The sequence below is a fragment of the Embiotoca jacksoni genome, unplaced genomic scaffold, assembly GCF_022577435.1.
Source record: "Embiotoca jacksoni isolate LCO1_2020_lvr unplaced genomic scaffold, fEmbJac1.0.p SCAF_112, whole genome shotgun sequence".
Taxonomy (NCBI): Eukaryota; Metazoa; Chordata; class Actinopteri; family Embiotocidae; genus Embiotoca; species Embiotoca jacksoni.
Genome location: NW_027185244.1, coordinates 207,740 through 232,500, shown reverse-complemented (window position 1 = coordinate 232,500; position 24,761 = coordinate 207,740). Strand labels below are relative to the sequence as shown.

At 48.4% G+C, this 24,761-nt stretch overlaps 3 protein-coding genes across 4 annotated transcripts in view; all 3 read right to left on the bottom strand.

The window, feature by feature from the left end:
* Positions 1-5,193, bottom strand: part of ccdc180 (coiled-coil domain containing 180) — a 15,454-nt gene extending 10,261 nt beyond the window's left edge. Inside the window, exons 1-11 of the mRNA XM_069143614.1 lie at positions 3,986-5,193; positions 3,803-3,873; positions 3,577-3,680; positions 3,383-3,502; positions 3,190-3,300; positions 1,881-1,976; positions 1,630-1,793; positions 1,388-1,483; positions 1,204-1,283; positions 853-941; positions 430-549 (exon numbers count right to left, since the gene is read on the bottom strand). Of these exons, the coding sequence (XP_068999715.1) occupies positions 430-549; positions 853-941; positions 1,204-1,283; positions 1,388-1,483; positions 1,630-1,793; positions 1,881-1,976; positions 3,190-3,300; positions 3,383-3,502; positions 3,577-3,680; positions 3,803-3,873; positions 3,986-4,341 (1,407 nt within the window). The 5' untranslated portion in view covers positions 4,342-5,193. The remainder of the gene's footprint in view (positions 1-429; positions 550-852; positions 942-1,203; positions 1,284-1,387; positions 1,484-1,629; positions 1,794-1,880; positions 1,977-3,189; positions 3,301-3,382; positions 3,503-3,576; positions 3,681-3,802; positions 3,874-3,985) is intronic.
* A 302-nt stretch (positions 5,194-5,495) lies between these two features.
* Positions 5,496-9,602, bottom strand: card9 (caspase recruitment domain family, member 9). Its single transcript, XM_069143639.1, has 13 exons — positions 9,025-9,602; positions 8,871-8,940; positions 8,646-8,783; positions 8,243-8,361; positions 7,628-7,834; positions 7,463-7,546; positions 7,044-7,379; positions 6,824-6,949; positions 6,534-6,722; positions 6,407-6,464; positions 6,181-6,308; positions 6,045-6,097; positions 5,496-5,837 (listed from the first exon to the last, which is right to left on the bottom strand). Exons 1-13 carry the CDS (start codon positions 9,136-9,138, stop codon positions 5,744-5,746), a joined length of 1,716 nt encoding a protein of 571 aa, XP_068999740.1. The 5' UTR covers positions 9,139-9,602; the 3' UTR covers positions 5,496-5,743.
* A 261-nt stretch (positions 9,603-9,863) lies between these two features.
* snapc4 (small nuclear RNA activating complex, polypeptide 4) lies at positions 9,864-24,670 on the bottom strand. 2 transcript variants are annotated; one of them, XM_069143612.1, is made up of 22 exons: positions 24,328-24,670; positions 23,223-23,336; positions 23,105-23,142; positions 22,931-23,027; positions 22,673-22,695; positions 20,246-20,368; positions 19,184-19,324; positions 19,016-19,100; positions 18,792-18,873; positions 18,510-18,611; positions 18,354-18,426; positions 18,111-18,275; positions 17,874-18,024; positions 17,622-17,728; positions 17,356-17,450; positions 17,156-17,250; positions 16,699-16,790; positions 12,507-13,808; positions 12,278-12,421; positions 11,191-12,001; positions 10,714-11,012; positions 9,864-10,534 (listed from the first exon to the last, which is right to left on the bottom strand). In XM_069143612.1, exons 2-22 carry the CDS (start codon positions 23,332-23,334, stop codon positions 10,421-10,423), a joined length of 4,251 nt encoding a protein of 1,416 aa, XP_068999713.1. In that variant the 5' UTR covers positions 23,335-23,336; positions 24,328-24,670; the 3' UTR covers positions 9,864-10,420. The 2 variants fall into 2 exon arrangements, with proteins under 2 accessions (XP_068999713.1, XP_068999712.1); XM_069143611.1 differs by having other exon boundaries at positions 12,152-12,421; positions 24,328-24,668.
* Positions 24,671-24,761: the final 91 nt, after the last annotated feature.

Here is a 24,761-nt window from a genome sequence, read left to right as displayed (position 1 = left end):
GTTAGACAGGTGTTAGAGAGGTGTTAGACAGGTGTTAGAGAGGTGTTGGAGAGGTGTTAGACAAGTGGAGGTGTTAGACAGGTGTTAGAGAGGTGTTAGACAGGTGTTAGAGAGGTGTTAGAGAGGTGTTAGACAGGTGGAGGTGTTAGACAGGTGTTAGACAGGTGTTAGACAGGTGGAGGTGTTTAGACAGGTGTTAGACAGGTGTTAGACAGGTGGAGGTGTTAGACAGGTGGAAGTATTAGACAGGTGGAGGTGCTAGACAGGTGGAAGTATTAGACAGGTGGAGGTGTTAGACAGGTGTTAGACAGGTGTTAGAGAGGTGTTAGACAGGTGGAGGTGTTAGACAGGTGTTAGACAGGTGTTAGACAAGTGGAGGTGTTAGACAGGTGTTAGACAGGTGGTGTTAGACTGGTGTCTGTGACTGACGTCTAAAGCAGCCAATCGCTGTTCGTCCTGAGTCTGACGTTGTCCAATCAGAGTGAGCATCTGCGAGCGGACGATGTCATCCACTTCTTCCTCAGACAGCTGCAGTGCTGTCAGCGCCTCCTGCAGGAGAACAGGGGAAACACACATCTGTGGATGTGGAGGATGTTCGTTGCTATGGTGACACAGCAGGGCCGTTCAAACAGCGAGGGACCGGATCACAGAACATCAGGTGTGTTACAGGTGAAACAGGAAGTCAGGTGATTCACCAAAACACCACCATCATATGTCTGAAACCACTTCCTGTTTGAACACATCCTGACACACGCGGCTTCCTGGGGGCCGCGGGCCACGGTTTGAACAGCCCCGCCCCACATGAAACAAATGTCACACACCTGAGCAGGTACGTCAGACTGATCATGTTACCTTCTGGAGCTCTGCCTCCTCCAGGAGACGCTGCCACCTTAACTCAGAACGACATTGCAGCTGATGGAGGAGGTCGGCATGGAAACACTCTGAACACACACACACACACACACACACACACACACACACACACACACACACACAGCTGATCCATTAAAATGATTTGTTGTCATGGCAACAACTTTGTGTCTTATCGTAATGGTGGATGCCATCGATTCACCGTGACGTCATCGATCACAGACGACGCTCACAAACCTTCTGCTCTTTATTTACTCGGCTCTGCTTTCTGATTGGACGCTGCCACAGACTTCACATGACTCAGACGTGAACAGGTGACATCACTGCACTCACCGATCTGCTGATTGATGGCCGTCAGCTGCTCAAACCAATCAGAGACTAGGGTGGCGGAGCAGGTGGGCGGGATCAGAGAGCTTAAACACAGAGAGAATGTGATTGGATGACCAGAACAGGGGGTGGAGCCTGTAGAAGCTGATACAGACTGATTCGCCAATGATCCGATTATTATTATTATTACCAGATGTTCAAAATGATGTCACAACGTCGTTCTGTCAGAGTCTCAGTCTGCAGCTGCTGCTGCTCGTCATCCTCATCTTCATCACTGCACACACTCCTGCAACACACACACACCTGGACCTGAACCTGATCCTGGACCTGGACCTGATCCTGAACCTGGACCTGGACCTGGTTCTACTCCTGGTACTGGACCAGATGCTAGACCTGATTCTGATGACCCGGTTCAGTGTGAACCCGTCCCACCTGAACTGGTCCAGGACCTGGTGGATTCTGGAACTCCTCCAGAGACTCAGGCGGTCCTCCCACACCCGGCGGAGGAGAGACTCCTGCTGCAGGTTCTCCTCCTGGAGGAGCAATAGGAGACGAGCAGAGCAGCGACGGTTCGCCAGCAGAGACTGATTCAGCATCTGAGACACCGAGAGGTCAGAGAGATCAGAGGTCATAGAGGTCAGAGGTCAGAGAGATCAGAGGTCAGAGTTCAGTCGGAGAGTTACCATGGCCTCAGTGTGGATCAGTCTGTAGACGTCAGGAGGAGACAGGAAGCCGATCTCCTCCAGCAGATGGCAGCACCTCCTGAGAACAGCTCGCATCTGCACAAGAACACGTAAAGAGCATGTGAAGAACACGTGAAGAACACGCAAAGAACATGTGAAGAACACGTGAAGGACATGTGAAGAACACAAAGGACATGTATAGGACATGTGAAGAACACGTAAAGAACATGTAAAGAACACGTAAAGAACACGTAAAAAACACATGAAGAACACGTAAAGAACATGCAAAGGACACGTAAAGAACACGTAAAGGACACATGAAGAACACGTAAAGGACACGTAAAGAACACATGAAGAACATGTAAAGAACACGCAAAGAACACATAAAGAACATGTAAAGAACATGTAAAGAACACGTAAAGAACACATAAAGAACATGTAAAGAACACGTAAAGAACACGTAAAAAACATGAAGAACACATAAAGAACACGCAAAGGACACGTAAAGAACACATAAAGAACACATGAAGAACATGTAAAGAACACGCAAAGAACACGTAAAGAACACATGAAGAACACACAAAGAACACACAAAGGACACGTAAAGAACACGTAAAGAACACATGAAGAACATGTAAAGAACACGTAAAGAACACGTAAAAAACATGAAGAACACATAAAGAACACGCAAAGAACACGCAAAGAACACGTAAAGAACACATGAAGAACACACAAAGGACACGTAAAGAACACGTAAAGAACACATGAAGAACATGTAAAGAACACGCAAAGAACACGTAAAGAACACATAAAGAACACACAAAGAACACGTAAAGAACATGTAAAGAACACGTAAAGAACACGTAAAAAACATGAAGAACACATAAAGAACACGCAAAGAACACGCAAAGAACACGTAAAGAACACATGAAGAACACACAAAGGACACGTAAAGAACACATAAAGAACACATAAAGAACATGTAAAGAACACGTAAAGAACACGTAAAAAAACATGAAGAACACATAAAGAACACGCAAAGAACACGTAAAGAACACATGAAGAACACACAAAGGACACGTAAAGAACACATAAAGAACACATGAAGAACATGTAAAGAACACGCAAAGAACACGTAAAGAACACATGAAGAACACACAAAGAACACACAAAGGACACGTAAAGAACACGTAAAGAACACATGAAGAACATGTAAAGAACACGCAAAGAACACGTAAAGAACACATAAAGAACACACAAAGAACACGTAAAGAACATGTAAAGATGTTCACGTGTTCCTCAGTCAGACCTTGGTGCTGCGTCGTCTCTCATCTTCTTTCAGTTTGATGTTCAGCTCCGTGATTCTGCTCCTCTTCATGTTCACCTCCTCCTCTAGCTCCTCCCACAGACCACACACCTGCTTCACACACAGACACACACAGTTGAACTTTTTGATCATCATCTGACGTGTTCACATGTCCAAGTCCAGGTGTTCTGTGTACCTGCAGACTGACGTCCTCCAGTTGATCCATTCTGACCTTCAGGGTTTCCAATCTGAGGTCGGCGTCCTGCAGAGAGGACAGCAGCTGCTGACTCATGGTCCTTACTTGAGACTCACACACCTGACGGAGTGAGGTCAGAGGTCAGAGAGAGACACTACGGATGTGTAGTATATAATGTGTACTACAGTGTGTACCTGTGACAGATGTGTCAGGTCATTGTCCAGCTGTTTCAGAGCTTCGTGGTGTTTTCTACTTTTTTTCTCCGTCAGACGTTCGATGATGTCAGAGGGATCGACCACTGACAGAGAGAGGGGCGGAGCTACAGCTGATTGGTTGTTAGGTGGACATTGAACATCAGCTGAGGTGTGTTTCCATCAGAAGTCCCCCCCCCCCTCCAAACCACCAGGCGATTATACGAACCTACAGTATCAGGCAGTCTGCTGACATCATCAATGACATCATCATCAACATCATCAGCATCCACCTGCTGCCTGAAGGAAGAACAGAACTACCTGAGAGACAGACAGACAGAGACAGACAGACAGAGAGACAGACAGACAGAGAGACAGACAGACAGAGAGACCTGTTTGTCTGCCTGTCTACCTGCTGGTGGTGCTGTCCTCGGCAGACAGACAGTCCGTCCTCATGTCTTTGCGTCCAGCCAGCAGAGACCGTGACAGTTGGACCTGAAACAACAAAAAGCAGCTGTCAATCACGTCTTTCACGTCAGATCCATGTGATGTCATCGAGGTGAGTAAAACTGTGATGTCATTGTTCATCTTCTCTGAAACAGTTTGTGGTCTTTGAGCTCGTTTTTCTGCTTCAGGTTCACTTCTCCACGAACCGGACTCAAACCGGACCCGAACCGGACTCGAATCGGTTTCTGGGCGGAGACCCACCTGAGCGTCGAACAGCTGCCGGTACACCTCCCCGCTCGGAACCGCTCTGCTCGCACACATACTGACGTTAATCCGCAGGACAAGGAGGATCCGGGTCTCCTGGTCCGGGTCTCCTGGTCCAGGTCTCCGCGTCCGGTCCGTTCCCGGGTTGGTGTGGAGGGTTTTGAGGCCCGGGAAGCGCCGTTCCTCGCGTTATTTGACCTTCTGTTCGGTAATCTCACCTGTCGGTCGGTACCTGCCTCTTTCAACCGCGCTGAGCGTTTTTCTGTCACCATGACAACGAGGGTGACGTTCACGGTCCGCAGAGAACGTCGTTCATTCTGGTCTCCATCCACGAATAAGATGAGAGCTGTTCTGAACTCATCTCATTTATCCATCTTTCACTTCAGGTCACTGATCAATCAGCTGTTTTACTGTCATTTCAGGTCACTGCTCACGTTTGATAGAGAATAAAACAGAATAAAACAGAATAAAACATTCACGCAACTTTATTGATCTGAAGCAGAAAAACAAGCGGGAGGAGAAAATAAAAGTCAAAAACCTGACATCAATCTTCAGGCTACAGGAAGTGTTTCTATCGAGCTTTTATTCTGAAACTAATGCACATTCTAATTGTTGACGTTTGAGTTTCGAAGTAAAGATGGCCAACGTTTCTTTAAACCAGGACTGTTTATAAAAGTGTGCAGCAATACCACCGAGTGCCACTAGAGGCTGGCTCCCATTCAATCAATAATAAATCAATAGTAAAACAATAATAAATCAGTGATAAAATCAATAATAAAACAATAATAAAATAATGATAAATCAATGATAAAAACAATAATAAATCAATAATAAAACAATAATAAATCAATGATAAAATCAATAATAAAACAATAAACAATAATAAATCAATAATAAATCAATGATAAAAATCAATAATAAAACAATGATAAATCAATGATAAAAAACAATAATAAATCAATAATAAATCAATGATAAATCAATCAAATCAATGATAACTCAATGATAGAATCAATAATAAAACAATAATAAACAATGATAAATCAATAATAAAACAATAATGAATCAATAATAAAACAATAATAAATCAATAATAAAACAATAATAAATCAATGATAAAAACAATAATGAATCAATAATAAAACAATAATAAATCAATGATAAATCAATGATAAATCAATGATAAAAACCAATAAAACAATAGTAAATCAATGATAAAATCAATAATAAAACAAAACTTAATAATTAATCAATAATAAATCAATAATAAATCAATAATGTCTGAGAGTTGCTCTCAGACAGGAAGCAGCTCGTCTCTTTCAGAGTTAAAGCTTGTGAAGATGGTTGCCATGACGATCCCCAGAGATCTGCAGCCTGATCAATAAACATGTTGATCACATGATCAGACGATGCAGTGACTCTAAAACAGGAAGTGGAAACTAAATTTGAATCTGTGATGTCAGTCGGAGTCTGTGATGTCACAGCCGCTGCTGTCGTCAAGGTTACAGGCCGCGTACTCTGTACTGTTGAACTTTGACCGGAGGGCTCGCTTCCTGTTGCCATGGAAACAAGAGCACACTGTGAGACCTGCAGTACATTCGCTAAAGTACTGCAGTACAGATCCGACGTATTTGTACATGTAGTTTTATTCCTTTTACTCCACAGTACTTTAGGATGAAACGGTTTGTAGTGCTTTTATTGTGAAGGACCTGACTACTTCCTGCTCCTCTGTGAAACAGTTTAAAGAAGCCGACGCCCACCTGCGGTAAAAAAAGTTTGGTCGACCTCTGACACACCCGTCTGTCTGCTCCTCCTGCAGAGAGACAGACAGTCAGAGAGACAGACAGACAGACAGCTCCGCTGTCTCACTGACTCCGTATAGATACAGTATATTACCCATGATGCCGCGCTGCTGTGTTTGTTTTCTGTGTCAGTGTTTCCTGCTGAAGGGGGCGTGGCCTCCTGCTGAGCTGCAGCCTCCTCGTTCTCCCCCGACGTCCCGCTGCGCACCTCCTCACTGCTCCCTGGAGGAGGCAGGTCACATGACAGGAGGACACACATCACATGACAGGAAACTGATCAACGCTCGGAGGTATTGATGGACCTCCCTACGACCTCTGACCTTTAGTGGCGCTCTCTGAGGGCTCATCCTCTTCCTCACTGCTCACACTGCGCTCACACTGGAGGAGAAAGCCTTTATCATTACATCATCATCACGTTCATCATCACCTCTTCATCCTCTTCCTCACCTGGTGAGAGTTGCAGGTGATTCTACGGAGGCGTGTCCTGAGCTTTAGCTCCTCCCCCTGTGACCTCAGCAGGCGGAGCTCCAGCCTATCAGATTGCTCAGTGAGCTGTCTGACCTGCTCCCTGTACTGATCCTTCTCCTGCAGGAGCAGCCGCGCCTCCTCCTGCTGCTCCGCCCGCGACGACAGAGCCTGAAACAACCAATCAGAGAGTCCCTGTTCTCTGACATCATCATCATCTTCATCACCTCCCCCCAACCCCCACCCTTCCCCCTCCTCTTCCTCCTCCTCACCTTGTCTCTCTCTCTGATCACCTCCTCCATCTGTCGGAGGGTTTGTTTGTTTCGTTGTCGGTACATCTTTGCGTCTCCTCTCAGTTCAGTGCAGCGCAGCTCCAGCTCCTCCTTCTCCTCCCGACTCTAAAAACAAACATTTCACTTTAACCAGGACAGACCAGGACCTCCTCTTCCTCCTCCTCCTCCTCCTCCTACTGCTCCTCCTCCTGCTCCTCACCCTGGCTCTCTGCTCCTCTGCTCGGTGGAGCTCTCTCCTGAGTTTGAACACAGTGGTGAGGAGGTTCATCTGAGGAGGCGCTGGACTCTCCTGCTGTTGCATCTCTTCCTTCATCTCCTCCTTCATCTCCTCCTGCTTCTCCTCATGTGTCTGCTCCTGCTTCTGCTTCTCCTCCTGCTTCTCCTCATGTGTCTGCTCCTGCTTCTGCTTCTCCTCCTGCTTCTCCTCATGTGTCTGCTCCTGTTTCTGCTTCTCCTCCTGCTTCTGCTCCTGCTTCTGCTCCTCCAGTCTGTTGGGGTGGAAGAAGGTGTCGGTGGGCAGAACCAGATTCCTGCTCTGAAACACAGTGAACAGGATCATAGTGTAACCACAGGAAGTGATGTCAGTGTACACACAGGAAGTGATGTCACGGTCGGCACCTCCTGCAGCGGTCTCAGTGTTCGTCGTCTCAGCAGTCGTGTCTGACTCTCTGCTCGCTGCACCGTGTGTTTCAGACGCTCCACCTGCACACACAGAGGTCAGAGGTCACAGCAGCGTTTACCTGGGCATGGGTCAGCAGGGTCAGAGGTCAGAGGTCAGCTGACCTCTATGTGCAGGTCTCTGTTGGCCAGCAGGATGTTGCTCTTCTCCTGGTTCAGAGCGTTGATGTCGGCCATCAGACTGTAGTTGTGTTCTCGGAGCTGCTTCAGCTCGTCGCTCAGCCGCTGGCGTTCCTCCCGGAACTTCTGCACGCGCTCAGTCAGCTTCCTCAGCTCACGCTCCCTCAGCTGCTGCTGGTGAGACCACGCCTCCTACAGGAAGCAGCAGGAAGCACGGCGAGGGTCAAGCACGGCCACATTTCACAAGGTTTCCATATTCTGCTGAGTCATAACTACACGCCGTAAATACGTTGTAAATACAGCGAAAAGAAAAATACCATAAATACATAAAGAAAAATTCTTTGGAAATATGCCGTAAATAAAAATACGTTGTAAATAAAAATACGTTGTGAATAAAAATACGTTGTGAATAAAAATACGTTGTGAATAAAAATACGTTGTAAATAAAAATACGTTGTGAATAAAAATACGTTGTGAATAAAAATACGTTGTAAATACGACCCTGACCTGTGTCGCAGCAACAAACGAACATAAACAACCACGTAATTCACAAAACTTGTCTGACTGTGTGCTCCTTAGTAACCTGGTTGCCATACCGACCTGATCCTTGGCAACCGAGCAGGCCTGCTGGCGGCGCCGCCGCTCGTCCTGCAGCGCCCTCTGCAGGCGGCTGAGCTCCGACATCAAGAACTGAGTCAGACCAGATTCTCCTGCTGTGTCTGAACACATCAATCAGTGATCAATACCTGTCTGTCTGCCTGTCACGCAGACAGGAGGTCGGACAGACGGGTAGTAACACAAACAGACAGACATGTCGTCACTCAGACAGCTAGGTAGTAAGACAGACAGGTAGTCAGTCAGACAGACAGGTAGTCAGACAGGCAGGTAACAAGACAGATATGTAGTCAGTCAGACAGACAGGTAGTCAGACAGGCAGGTAGTAAGACAGACATGTCGTCAGTCAGACAGACAGGTATTCAGTCAGACAGACAGGTAGACAGACCGATGAGGATGCTGAAGGTCTTGTTGGGTTCCTTCCCGGTGATCCGATGGTACAGTTGAGGATAATCCAGCTCCAGACTCTCTAGAAAAGCCGTGTAACCTTTGACCCCTGTCCTCTGCAGGATGTCCAGCAGGACTCCTACAGGTCAAAGGTTACAGCGGGGGTCAAAGGTTGCGATCACAGCTCCGTCAGGATCAACAGTCTGTGTTTGTTTGAGAAACGTACCGACTTTTCTCCTCCTGATGACGAGGGAGGGGTCGTTGAAGAGCTGCTCCTCATCCTCCTCACTGATCACCTGACAGGAGACAACCAATCAGGGGAGGAGGAGCACGGGGGGGGGGGGGGGGGGGAGTAGACGAGGAGTAGAGAGGAGGAGTACCTGACACTGGCGCAGGTAGGGAGTTATCCGTGAAGGATCGATGGTTTTGATCAACAACATCCTGAAATCATCGAGCTGCAACCAGGAGAGGTCGTCGTCACACACTCCCTCCATCACACACACACACACACACACACACACACACACACACACACACTAACAAACACTGATATACACACAGCAATCACACCTGTCAGCCTGTCTGTCTGTCTCTGTGTCAGCCTGTCTGTCTATCTGTCAACCTGTCTGTCTATCTCTCAGCCTGTCTGTCTGTCTGTCAGCCTGTCTGTCTGTCAGCCTGTCTGTCTGTCTGTCAGCCTGTCTATCTGTTAACCTGTCTGTCTATCTCTCAGCCTATCTGTCTGTCTGTCAGCCTGTCTGTCGATCTGTCAACCTGTCTGTCTATCTCTCAGCCTGTCTGTCTGTCTGTCAGCCTGTCTGTCTGTCTGTCAGCCTGTCTGTCTATCTGTTAACCTGTCTGTCTATCTCTCAGCCTGTCTGTCCCTCCGTGTCTCTCTGGTCCTCTGAAGTCGATGTGGTTGGTGTGACTTCTTGTTTTTGCATTAGGCTCCGCCCCCTCTGACTGACAGTGAGCTGATTGGTTTACTTGAATCTGAGAGCACCAATCAGATCCCAGCTGTGCCACTGACTGGATGATGTCATCATGTAGTTTAACAGCTGGGGACAGACGGACAGAAAGAGGAAGACCAGCAGATTAGAGAAGTCAGAGGACGACTGACCGGCAGCCAAAAGGAAGTACCAGCTGACTGAAACAGGAAGTGATGTCACAGATTCCTGGAAGACCAACACATAAGTCCTCACAGACAGTTTAATTTCAAATTGACTTGTTTATTAGAAAATAATTTCTCATCAACATTTACAGAAGCTGAAAACATCAGTAAAACAACAACAACAACCACCACCATGTTTTAGTGCAACATCTTGACTGTAAACATTCTGAGGAGACAGACGTCTGAGGGTCCCTGAACGCACCTCAGACACACTTTAGAAAAACTAAATGTCCAGAAAAACAAACAAACTGACAATTTGTTTATTTATGAGCTGAACATGTGGAGGACAGCGGTGGTCCAGTTTCTACAGGTCCGGGTCCAGTCTGGTTTCTACTGGTCCGGTCTGGTTTCTATTGGTCCGGTCTGGTCTGGTTTCTACTGCTCAGATCTGGTATCTACTAGTCTGGTCTGGTCTGGTTTCTACTGGTCCGGTCTGGTTTCTACTGGTCTGGTCTGGTCTGGTTTCTATTGGTCCGGTCTGGTCTGGTTTCTACTGGTCCAGTTTCTACTGGTCTGGTCTGGTTTCTACTGGTCCGGTCCAGTTTCTACTGATCCGGTCTGTACTGGTTTCTACTGGTCCAGTTTCTGCTGGTCTGGCCTGGTTTCTACTGGTCCGGTCCGGTTTCTACTGGTCCGTTCCAGTCTGGTCCGCAGGTCTTGATGATCCCTGAGAAGTGATTGGCCGGGGCTCCGGAGTCGTCACACAGCAGTGAAGATCTCTGTAGACGAACACCAGGAACATTAGAACCGTGAAACAGGAACATTAGAACCATGAAACAGGAACATTAGAACCATGACCGGGAACCTTAAAGACTAGGGATCCTAAAGACCGGGGGACCTTAAAGACCAGGGGTCCCACAGAACCAGGTTGTGATCAGCTGACTGAGACCCAACTCACCTCAGCTCTCCTGCGTCTTCCTCTCTCTTTGATCTTCTTCAACTCCTCCTCATCCTCTCTCTCCTCCTCCTCCTGATTGGCCAGGCTGACCACAGGCTTCTCTGTGAATGGCTGCATGGTGGCCAAAAGGGCGGGAACAGTGAAACAGGACAGGAAGCGGGCCTTCAGCAGCTGGTGGGCGGGGTTACCTGAGAATCTCTCTGCCACCAGCTGACGCACTGCCGCCACCAACTCCGCCTCCTGCTCCGCCTCCTGCTCCGCCTCCTCCTCCTCCGGCGGGTCAGACCTGACGGAAGGAGCTGCAGGGGGACAAAACAAACACACCTGAGGCTCGACCACGAACCAGGTTCACCACCACAGGATAACCTTTGCTGCCATGGCGATGTTAAACCTGAGGTCACCTGACCTCTGCCTCAACAACGTGTGGAGGGGTGCATTATGGGGCTGCTAGCAGCTCAGGTGGGACAGGTGCGCTACCTGGCTGGCCCTCCGCCCGGCGGCAGTCCGAGGTGGAGTCTGGCTGGTCGGGTGGAGGCGGGGCCTCAGGTCTGGGTTGGGGGCGTCGGCCTTTGGAGCCTCGAGACAGCAGCTGCAGGGACGATTTGGTCAGGGACGTCTTGGCCCGCAGCAACGCACTGAGCATGCTCAGACTGCTGACAAAGGGGGGCAGGTAGGGCAGAGCCACGCCCGCTCCAGGAACCACCACCCCTCTCCTCCCGCTCAGCCAATCACAGAGAGCCGCATGAGGCTCGAGAGACATGAGGGAGGGGTCGAACTGAAGCCCCTCCTTCCTGAGGGGAGGCTGCTCCGAGGGGTCCACGCTGACTGCATCCTTATAGGGCAGGAAGACTTTGGAGGGGGGCTGGAGGGGGCATAAGGGGGAAGGGCCAGGGGGAGGGGCAAATGGCAGGACAGAGGGTGGGGGCTTGGAGTAACAGGTGGGCGGGGCAGGAAGTGGATGAGTCAAAGCTGGGAGGTGTACAGGGACGGACACAGAGGGGGGTTGAGGTGACTGCAGAGCGGGCAGGGCCAGGGGGCGCTTCCGTGGTGGATGGGGGAGGGGGGCGCTGGGTATCAACACCAGCTGCAGACCCTGGGACGGAGCTTGGACCAGCTGGACCAGGCCAGCAGGAGTCATGACCCACATCGACTGACCAGGAAGTAACTGCATCCCAGGGGGCGGAGCCAACGGCTGAGTCTGGGTGATGACTTCCTGTTTGGAGTGAGACCTATGGGTGCGCTTCTGTTCAGGAGAGGAGGAGAAGGTCCTCTTCATCTTGGCATCAGCCTGCAAACACACAGCAAAGACACGTCGTCATGGTAACCACCAACAGGTGAGGACAGGCGAAAATAAGTGAAAACAGGTGCGGACAGGTGAAAACAGGTGAGGACAGGAGAGGACAGGAGAGGACGGGAGAGGACCAGGGTCCGGTCCTACCTTGGCCTCGGTGACCTCCTGCAGAGCTCTGGCCTTGTGACTGGGCTTGCGCACTCTCTTCCCCTCCTGCACCACACCTGTACCTGTACTAGCCCCGCCCACAGCCTGCTCCTCACTGCTCGTCACCTGCTGCTGCTCCTCCCCCCTCGCCCTCTTCCTCCCTCTGCGCTGACCTCGAGCAGGAGAGGCTGCAGGGGGCGTGGTCAGGGAGGAGGGCGGAGCTAGTGGCTGGATGGGAGCAGTACAGCGTGGAGGAGACGCAGCGTCATCCTGAAAGAACGTAAGGTGAGTTTAAAGTTCTGAGAACACGATGGATCCAGAACATGTTCTTTTTGTTTTACTCTCTGACTGTTACCTTCAACTCATCGTGCCTGCAGTACGCCTTCTGGAGCTCCGCCTCCTTCTGGTCCCTCCCACTGGCTGGATTCGGGGCGGTGCAGGGGGGTTTGGGGGAAGGGCTGCTGGGCATGGAGATAATAGAAACGGCCTGATTAAGGGAAGGGGGCGGAGCCTGTTGGCTGCAGGTGGGTGTGACGTTGTGGATCACGTAGACAGGAAGTGCAGTGAGGCTGTGAGAGGGGGGAGGAGGGGCGACCCCTGCGGGGCAGGAGGAAGGGGGGAGCGAGGAAGGAGGCGCCTGAGGACTGATGTTAGGAGGTAAGTGGAGGAGGAGGCTGGGTGGGCGGGACGTGGCTTGCTGCAGCTTGTGTTTCTCCTGCTGCGCCAGCTGCAGCTGCTGCAGGAGGCGCTGTTGCACCTCCTGCTGCTCCTCCTTCATGGCCTTCCTCCGCTGCAGGAGTCCTGCCACTGTCTTCGGATTCACTTTCTTGACAGTTGAAGGGTCAGGGGGCGGAGTCAGCAGCACCACCCTCTTCTTCCTCTGCTCGATCATGTCCTTGCAGCCGGCGACGTCCACGCTCATCGTCTGGAGGAGGAGCATGAAGACGGGCGTGGAGGAAAGCCCCGCCCCCTCCCCTCGCTCCCTCAAGGCGTCCGTCGCCGTCGGCCTGCCCCGCGCCGGGATCAGCAGGTTTCCGATCCACGGCGTCACGGCGGTCTGCAGCTCGAAGCCGACGGCGGTGTCGGTCACTCGACCCGGCGGGTTCTGCCGGGTCCGGCAGTTCCGGTTGTGGAAGCGGAGCGCCCGGCGGTCCAGGTGGGATCGCAGCTGCTCAGGTGACACCATCAGCATGGCGCTGCAGCTGTGGCGCTCCTCCCTCGGCAGCTCCCTGGGAGGAGGTCCGAGGAGGACGGAGCGGCCGAACCGGCCCAGAACGGTGGAGCGGACCGGTTTCCCTCGGTGGGAGGAGGAGGAGGAGGAGGACAGCAGCACCGGGCGAAAAGTCAGGGAGCTCAAAGGTTCTGATTTCTCTGCTGGAATCCAATCCTGCAGGGGGGAGAAAGTGTACTCCTCCTCCTCCTGCTGCTGCTCCTCCTCCTCCTCCTCCTCATCTGTTCTCTCCCTGTCCACTACCTCCATCTTGGTCTCATCGTCACTGTCCATGTACTGAACTGCCATCTCCTCCTCTTCCTCACTGCTCTCCTCCTCCTCCTTCAGAGTCATCAGTCTCCTCCTGATGCTCCTTCTGGCTGAGGCTTTCGTCTCCTTCTTCTGTCCTCCTCGACTCTTCGCTGGGTTCCTCCTCATCTTGTCTTTCTGTTGTCGGACAATTAAAGAGTCAGTGTCAGTTTGATGATGTCATCAGTTTGCTATTTATATTTGTCATATGTGTATTTTGACTTCTGGAGGACGACATCCATCTGGATCACTTGAACTAAAGTAAAGTTTAATCTTTGAATACTCTTCTCTGCTAAAGTTTATTATTACATCTGCTGTTTTAGGATATCTAGACTACTGAAGCTTGGATGTTTTTTGGTAGCTGGAATTGTTTGTGACTGGATTCTTGTTTTCACTCAAGTAACTGTGAGTCAAAGAGAACAAGTTTAGAGTTAAACTGATGGTCTTTATTTCAATTCTATTAAGGACTAAGTTCTATTTGACTTTCTACAGTTTGAGGTAAAAAGACTTTCTGAGACAAGTTTGGACAAAATCTAGAGACTGTGTGAAAGTTTTCTTTGTTTAGTAATCAGTGGTGAGTTTCTATTGCTGCATATTTGTAACACCTGGTGACGGGAGGTCTAACGAGCAGGAGGTGTGGTCTAACGAGCAGGAGGTGTGGTCTAACGAGGAGGAGGTGTGGTCTAACAAGCAGGAGGTGTGGTCTAGTGAGTCTTTCGTTGGAGTCTACGAAGACTCGGAGGATAAAGAGTGAGGAGTCTTTCGTTGGAGTCTTCGGGGGACGCTGAGTATAAGTACTACTATCTGAGTATGTGTGTACTTTCTGTCCCGGTGTGTATATCTACTCGTAGATACTACAGGTCTCTCACTCGTTCACACCAACACCGTAACCTTTCCTTTGTTATCTGTCCCACCCGTTCCACTCATACCCAACACCTCGTCACAGGAGGACTCTGGACTGTCAGTCAGCTGCAGGACAGACTTCATCTCTGGACTTCCTTGGTCTCACTGAGACCTGGATCACACCGGACAACATCCACCTTGCTGCTCTCTCCTCTGTCTTCTCCTTCAGCCACACCCCCAGACCCACCGTCCTCTCTCCCTCTCTCCCCCCTCTCTTCCTCCTCTCTCCCTCCTCCCTCCCTCTTCTCTCCCTCCTCCTCTCTCCTCTATCTCTGCAGCCAAAAGCTCTTTCTACCAAACCAGAATTCAATCCTCATTTTCCAACCCCAAAAAGCTATTCTCCATTTTCTCCAACCTCCTCCCCCCTCCTCCCTCCATCCTTCCATCAAGCCACTTTGTCAACTACTTTACTAAAAAGATAGATGACATACGCTCCTCATTTTATAATCCATCTTCTATAACTACATGTCCATCATCTTCATCTCCTTTGCTTTCCTCTTTCACCCCCCCGTCTCCCAATCAAGTTGTTACCTTGGTAACCTCCACCCCCCCCAACCACCTGCCCCCCCTCCCCGTCCCATCTCACATTCTCCAGTCTATTGCTCCAGACCTTCTTCCTTTTCTCTCCATCTCATCAACACTTCTCTGTCAACATTCTGTTTCCTGAACTCTCTGAAGGAGAGAGTGAACCCTCTCCTGAAGAAACCCCCCCTCAACCCATCTGAAGTAAACAACTACAGACCGTCTCTCTTCTTCCCTTTCTTTCCAAAACTCTGGAGCGAGCTATCTTCAACCAACTCTCCTCCTATCTCCACCATAATAACCTTCTTGACCACCAGTCTGGTTTCAACAGACCACTCAACAGAGACGGTCCTCCTTCTGTCTCTGAGCAGCTTCACACAGCTAGAGCAGCCTCTCTGTCCTCTGTCCTGATCCTTCTAGACCTTCTGCTGCATTTGACACAGTGAACCACCAGATCCTTCTTTCCTCCTTCAGGACCTCGGTGTCTCAGGCTCTGCTCTCTCCCTGTTCTCATCCTACCTCAACGACCTCACCTACCGGGGAACTTGGAGAGGATCTGTATCTGAACCTTGTCCTCTGACTACTGGTGTCCCTCAAGGCTCCGTCCCGGGTCCCCTCCTCTTCTCTCTACACCGACTCTCTCGGCTCTGTCCTTCACTCGCATGTCTTTTCCTACCACAGCTATGCTGATGACACCCAACTGATCCTCTCTTTTCCAGGTCTGAAACACAGGTAGCAGCATGAATCTCTGCCTGTCTGACTGACATCTCTCAGTGGATGTCCTCACACCACCTGGAAATCAGCCTCCACAAGACCGAACTGCTCTTCCTTCCAGAGAAAGACTCTCCCACCCTCGACCTGACTACTACCTTCAACAACTCTGTTATCCCGACCCTGACTGATAAGAACCTCGGAGACACTCCACAGTCAACTCTCTCTTACTGCCAACATCACTGCAACAACACGTTCCTGTAGATACATGCTGCACAACATCAGGAGAATACGTCCTCTTCTCACTCAGAAGGAGGTCCAGGTTCTGGTCCAGGTTCTGGTCCAGGTTCTGATCTAGGCTCTGGTCCAGGTTCTGGTCATCTCATATCTGGACTACTGTAACTCACTCCTAGCAGGTCTACCTGTTAGTACCATCCGACCTCTGCAGCTCATCCAAAATGCAGCAGCTCGACTGGTCTTTAACCTCCTAGATTCACTCACACTACTCCTCTCCTCCTCCTCCTCCTCCTTTACCTTTAACAGTAGTATCTTAAAATAGAACTTACTGATAGAACTTTGTAATTTGACTTTCTGGAAGAAATTGTATTTTCTTGATTCTTGTTGTTCTGGTTTGAACCCTCATGTTGAAATTAACTTATTGTAAGTCTTTGGATAAAAGAGTCAGATAAATATAGTATAATGTAATATAATGTAATGTAATGCTACCTGATTGGTTGTTAAAAGTTTGTTTGTTTATTTGTTTGTGTTTGTCTATTACATTACAGACAGCAGAGGGAACATTTTGTCCCCTGAGATGTTCATCCTGTTTGAATGGGGTTGAGTGAACAGCTGTGTATAGGCCCCGCCCCCCCCAGAGGACAGGTGAGTGCACCTGAGCAGGAGGTGCGCTCATCTTCTTCCATTCTCTCAAACACTGAGCATCAAAACGATGAGGAATCTCAGAAGCGATCTTCGTCCAGCGACCTGAAACACAGAGGGAGTGATGAGGAAGAGAATGAGACAAGTTCCAGAGAGTGAGCCAAGTTGCAGAGAGTTAGACAGGCTTTACAGGTTCCAGAGAGTTAGACAGGTTTTACAGGTTCCAGAGAGTTAGACAGGTTTTACAGGTTCCAGAGAGTGAGACAGGTTTTACAGGTTCCAGAGAGTCAGACAGGTTTTACAGGTTCCAGAGAGTGAGACAGGTTTTACAGGTTCCAGAGAGTGAGACAGGTTTTACAGGTTCCAGAGAGTGAGACAGGTTTTACAGGTTCCAGAGAGTGAGACAGGTTTTACAGGTTCCAGAGAGTGAGACAGGTTTTACAGGTTCCAGAGAGTGAGACAGGTCTCACCGACTCCATGTTTCTCCACTAGCTGCAGCAGCAGTTCTTTCTCCTGTTTGTCAAATGCTCCTTTCTTCATCCCCCCCTTCAGGCAGTCGTGATACCTGTACACACACACACACACACACACACACACACACACACACACAGATGTTTAATGGGACAGACATTAAACATCTGGCTGTGTCCTGTCATCCTGTCGGTCTCACCTGTCTCTGCAGCCGCCGTCGGTGCGACCAGGAACCTCCAACCGGATCTTCCACCAGTTTTTCTCACCGTGATGGGAGACAGCTCGCAGTAGCAGCTGAGAGACAGACAGGCAGAGAGACAGACAGGCAGAGAGACAGACAGGCAGTGAGACAGACAGGCAGAGAGACAGACAGGCAGAGAGACAAACAGGCAGTAAGAAAGACCAGAACCAGAACCCTGCAGTTCACACAGTCAGCAGATGGTCTTTAGCCCCGCCCCATCCTACCTGGTCTTCCTCTTTGGTCCACGGGCCTCTCTTCAGGCTCGGGTCCAGAACCTGGTTCCACCTGTAAATCAGCTGAGTCGGGTCACGACCCTCCATGAAGTAACTGACTGAGAGAGAGACAGACAGGTGGACAGAGAGACAGACAGGTGTGTATAAACCTCATAATTGAAAATAACTGACACAGACGTAACACTGTGATTTAACAGAGTGATGTCACAGAGTGATGACATCACAGAGTGATGGTGTCATTACTCTGTGTGTAGGGGATGAAGTTTCCGATCCTCATCTTGTCCACCAGCTCTCTCAGCAGGACGTCTTCTTCCAGCGTCCAACTGCCTCGTCTCAACGAGCCGGGGACGAACCGCTGGAACATCTGGAGACACATGAAGGCTGTCCTCCCCGTCTGAGAGGCAGACAGGTCAGAGGCAGACAGGTCAGAGACAGACAGGTCAGAGACAGACAGGTCAGAGAGACAGACGGGCTCCTCACCCCCAGCTCCTTGGCGATGGTGTCCCAGTGTCTGTCCCCGTGTCTCCTGCAGATGTCCTTCAGAAGCTCCGCCTCCTTCTGACTCCAGCGGCTCTTGTTGATGGACGGATGGAGGAAGTTCTGCCAGAAACCTCGGATGTCCTCCGCGTCCTTAGTCCCCTCGAACTGAGGATGGACAGGAGGACAGAGGACTCACAGGGTGTCTGACTGACTGATCGGTTAATTGATTGATTATTAACTCACATCAATATTGGAGATTTTCTGCCAGTCGTGTTCTTCGTATCGATCACCAATCAGCTCCGCCTCCTTCTTGGCTCTGACCAATCAGAGCAGAGAATGAGACACATGAAACTTGTCCTCCACCAGTGCCACCTGCTGACCGACAGAAGCAGCACCTACCTGAGCAGGTCGATCTCTCGCTCCAAACTGTCTATCTGCTCTCTGAGCTGCTGCCTGTCTGTCTCTCCTGCTGAGGACAACTTCTGACTCAGGTAGTTCACCCTGAGAGACATAGACAGACAGACAAACAGGAGGACAGACAGACAGACAGCTTATTATAAAGCCACTACTACTAATAACATGAATAATAATAACATGAATAATAATAATAATAATAATATCATTAACAACATTGATGATAATAACAACATTAATAATAATATTAATATCAGTAGATGTTACTTTGACAGTTTGGGCTGGATGAGTCTCTTCATACTGTCTCTGCACACGGAGTGGATCAGAAGGGTCTTCTGCCAGCTCTCCCCTGGAGACAGAGAGACAGACAGGCAGGGGCACAGACGGACAGACAGGCAGACAGATGGACAGACAGACAGGCAGAGAGACAGACAGGTTTAATGATGGTCTGTGACCTCCAGTTCCTGTTTTGCTGATGAAGTTGTTCTTACATCGTTTCATCTTCACTTTCCTGTCGTCCATACATCCTGTCATCCTGCTGGCCTTCTCCTTGGCTTCCTGATTGGCTGGAGGACCCTGGAGACGGACACATGAAGCACCTGATTAGTCAGATGTGAGCAGTCACACTTTGTCTCTGTCTGTCTCTCTGTCTGTCTCACCAGACCGGTCAGTTTGTCCTTGAAGTACGGTTTCAGGAAGCGACCCAAGTACACGTTGATTGGCTGCTGGAAGGAGGAGCGAGCGGGCTGTTCTCTGGAGGACTCTCTGATTGGTCCAGACAGCTGAGACACCAGCTCCCTCTAGAGACCAAAGACAGGAGATATCAGCACTGACTGCGGTCCTACCGACCGTCTGTGGTCCTACCGACCGTCTGTCTGACCGTCTGTCTGCGGTCCTACCGACCATCTGTGGTCCTACCGACCGTCTGTCTGACCGTCTGTCTGCGGTCCTACCGACCATCTGTGGTCCTACCAACCGTCTGTCTGTCTGTGGTCCTACTGACCGTCTGTCCGACCGTCTGTCTGCGGTCCTACCGACCGTCTGTGGTCCTACTGACCGTCTGTCTGACCGTCTGTCTGCGGTCCTACCGACCGTCTGTGGTCCTACCGACCGTCTGTCTGACCGTCTATCTGCGGTCCTACCGACCATCTGTGGTCCTACTGACCGTCTGTCTGACCGTCTGTCTGCGGTCCTACCGACCATCTGTGGTCCTACCAACCGTCTGTCTGTCTGTGGTCCTACTGACCGTCTGTCCGACCGTCTGTCTGCGGTCCTACCGACCGTCTGTGGTCCTACTGACCGTCTGTCTGACCGTCTGTCTGCGGTCCTACCGACCGTCTGTGGTCCTACCGACCGTCTGTCTGACCGTCTATCTGCGGTCCTACCGACCATCTGTGGTCCTACTGACCGTCTGTCCGACCGTCTGTCTGCGGTCCTACCGACCGTCTGTGGTCCTACTGACCGTCTGTCTGACCGTCTATCTGCGGTCCTACCGACCATCTGTGGTCCTACTGACCGTCTGTCTGACCGTCTGTCTGCGGTCCTACCGACCGTCTGTGGTCCTACCGACCGTCTGTCTGACCGTCTCTCTGCGGTCCTACCGACTGTCTGTCTGTGGTCCTACTGACCGTCTATCCGACCGTGTGTCTGTGGTCCTACCGACCGTCTGTCCGACCGTCTGTCTGCAGTCCTACTGACCGTCTGTCTGTGGTCCCACTGACCTGCTGTCTGTGGTTCTCTGTCAGTAGTGTCTCCAGCTGGTCCAGAGTCTCTTGAACCACTTGCTGGTAGACGAGGTTCATCTGAAGACACGAGTCCACTGACAGCGACAGACCGAGTTCACTCTGCAGAGAAACAGACAGTCTGTAACAATACCAGCATTACTGACAGAGTTACTGACAGTTATAGATACTGACACAGTTACTGACAGTTATAGATACTGACAGTTATAGATACTGACAGTTACTGACAGTTATAGATACTGACACAGTTACTGACAGTTATAGATACTGACACAGTTACTGACAGTTATAGATACTGACACAGTTACTGACAGTTATAGATACTGACACAGTTACTGACAGTTATACATACTGACAGTTACTGACAGTTATAGATACTGACACAGTTACTGACAGTTATAGATACTGACACAGTTACTGACAGTTATACATACTGACAGTTACTGACAGTTATAGATACTGACACAGTTACTGACAGTTATAGATACTGACACAGTTACTGACAGTTATAGATACTGACACAGTTACTGACAGTTATAGATACTGACACAGTTACTGACAGTTATAGATACTGACAGTTACTGACAGTTATAGATACTGACACAGTTACTGACAGTTATAGATACTGACACAGTTACTGACAGTTATAGATACTGACAGTTACTGACAGTTATAGATACTGACACAGTTACTGACAGTTATAGATACTGACACAGTTACTGACAGTTATAGATACTGACAGTTACTGACAGTTATAGATACTGACACAGTTACTGACAGTTATAGATACTGACAGTTATAGATACTGACACAGTTACTGACAGTTATAGATACTGACAGTTACTGACAGTTATAGATACTGACACAGTTACTGACAGTTATAGATACTGACAGTTACTGACAGTTATAGATACTGACACAGTTACTGACAGTTATAGATACTGACACAGTTACTGACAGTTATAGATACTGACAGTTACTGACAGTTATAGATACTGACACAGTTACTGACAGTTATAGATACTGACACAGTTACTGACAGTTATAGATACTGACACAGTTACTGACAGTTATAGATACTGACAGTTACTGACAGTTATAGATACTGACACAGTTACTGACAGTTATAGATACTGACACAGTTACTGACAGTTATAGATACTGACACAGTTACTGACAGTTATAGATACTGACACAGTTACTGACAGTTATAGATACTGACAGTTACTGACAGTTATAGATACTGACACAGTTACTGACAGTTATAGATACTGACACAGTTACTGACAGTTATAGATACTGACAGTTATAGATACTGACAGTTACTGACAGTTATAGATACTGACACAGTTACTGACAGTTATAGATACTGACACAGTTACTGACAGTTATAGATACTGACACAGTTACTGACAGTTATAGATACTGACACAGTTACTGACAGTTATACATACTGACAGTTACTGACAGTTATAGATACTGACACAGTTACTGACAGTTATAGATACTGACACAGTTACTGACAGTTATACATACTGACAGTTACTGACAGTTATAGATACTGACACAGTTACTGACAGTTATAGATACTGACACAGTTACTGACAGTTATAGATACTGACACAGTTACTGACAGTTATAGATACTGACACAGTTACTGACAGTTATAGATACTGACAGTTACTGACAGTTATAGATACTGACACAGTTACTGACAGTTATAGATACTGACACAGTTACTGACAGTTATAGATACTGACAGTTACTGACAGTTATAGATACTGACACAGTTACTGACAGTTATAGATACTGACACAGTTACTGACAGTTATAGATACTGACAGTTACTGACAGTTATAGATACTGACACAGTTACTGACAGTTATAGATACTGACAGTTATAGATACTGACACAGTTACTGACAGTTATAGATACTGACAGTTACTGACAGTTATAGATACTGACACAGTTACTGACAGTTATAGATACTGACAGTTACTGACAGTTATAGATACTGACACAGTTACTGACAGTTATAGATACTGACACAGTTACTGACAGTTATAGATACTGACAGTTACTGACAGTTATAGATACTGACACAGTTACTGACAGTTATAGATACTGACACAGTTACTGACAGTTATAGATACTGACACAGTTACTGACAGTTATAGATACTGACAGTTACTGACAGTTATAGATACTGACACAGTTACTGACAGTTATAGATACTGACACAGTTACTGACAGTTATAGATACTGACACAGTTACTGACAGTTATAGATACTGACACAGTTACTGACAGTTATAGATACTGACAGTTACTGACAGTTATAGATACTGACACAGTTACTGACAGTTATAGATACTGACACAGTTACTGACAGTTATAGATACTGACCTCATCACTGCTGCTGTCATCATCTATCAAACAGAAGATCATGTGTTAATTATTCATGTTGAACTGTTAGATTATCAGGTTGGTGGAACACAGACGACAGACAAGTACCTGACAGAGACAGACAGGTACCTGACAGAGACAGACAGGTACCTGACAGAGACAAACAGACAGACAGGTACCTGTCAGAGACAGACAGACAGATATCTGACAGAGACAAACAGACAGACAGGTACCTGTCAGAGACAGACAGACAGGTACCTGCCAGGGCGAGGGGGCTGTGGGGTCCAAGGACGTCCTCCAGGTTCTGGATCTCTTTCTGGATTTTGTCTCTTTGAGCCAACAGACCTGCTGCAGACTGAAAACACACACACTGGTTTTGGTATCTTTGTGAGGACTCTGGTTCAGATCTGGTGTCTCACTTATCTGTCTCACCTCCTCGTCCTCCTCATCATCCCCGTCTGACCCATCATCTGACCAGAGAGACAAGAGGTCACTGAGAGACAGACAGGCTGAGAGACCGACAGACAGAGACAGAGAGACAGACAGGTACCTGTCTCGCTGCTCAGCAGCTCCAGTTCAGCGTTGCTCACAGACAGACTCTGTTCCAGCTCCTCCACCTGTCGCTGGATCCTGTCTCTCTCCACGGACAGAGAGACAGACATGTCTGTCAACAGAGAGACAGTCAGGTCCGTGGATACAGAGAGACAGACAGGTCTGTGCACACAGAGAGACAGACAGGTCTGTGCACACAGAGAGACAGACAGGTCCGTGCACACAGAGAGACAGACATGTCTGTGGACACAGAGAGACAGACATGTCCGTGGATACAGAGAGACAGACAGGTCCATGCACACAGAGAGACAGACATGTCTGTGGACACAGAGAGACAGACAGGTCTGTGGACAGAGAGATACAGACAGGTCCGTGGACACAGAGTACTACAGATACCACAGATACTACTGATACTACAGAGTACTACAGATACTACAGCTAACTACTGATACTACAGAGTACTATTGATACTACAGAGTACTACAGATACTACAGAGTACTACAGATACTACAGATAACTACTGATACTAGAGTACTATTGATACTAGAGTACTACTGATACTACAGAGTACTACAGCTAACTACTGATACTAGAGTACTATTGATACTACAGAGTAGTACTGATACTACAGAATACTACAGATACCACAGATACTACTGATACTACAGAGTACTACAGATACGACAGATAACTACTGATACTAGAGTACTATTGATACTACAGATACTACAGAGTCCTACTGATACTACAGAGTACTATTGATACTACAGAGTACTACAGATACTACAGACACTACTGATACTACAGAGTCCTACTGATACTACAGAGTACTACAGAGTACTAAAGAGAACTACAGATACTACTGATACTACAGAGCACTATTGATACTATAGAGTACTGCTGCTATTACAGAGTACTACAGATACTACAGAGTACTACTGATACTACAGAGTCCGACTGATACTACTGATACTAGAGTACTATTGATACTACAGAGTACTACTGATACTACAGAGTACTATTGATACTAGAGTACTACAGATACTACAGAGTACTACTGATACTACTGATACTACCGAGTACTAGTTTCCTGTATCGTTACCTTCAGCAGTTTCCGGTCCGTCTCCGTCTATATTCGTTTTTTACTGAATTTTAGCGTTTTTAATTTTGGCTCACGCGCCGCGGAGCTTCAAACAACGCAGCTCTAACGTTAACATATTACCCAGCAGGCTTTGCGGCAGGAGAACTGATCCTGCGGTGGTTGTCCGTTCGGACTGAGTTCCGGTTCTAAATTTCCTGAGAAACCAGAACCAGGTTTTACTGGTCAGTCCGTCAGACTGAGGCTTCAAACCTGAAACACACCGAAACAAACCGAAACACACCGAAACAAACCAAAACGCTCCGAGCCGTGCCGCTCCGCCCTTTATTTTCATCCCCCTGAACCACTTCCGGTTTGCTTCGCTGTTCCGTTCGTTTGATGTTTAAAAAAACAACAAGACATTATTCGTTACTAAAAAAATATTTAAATATTTTCTG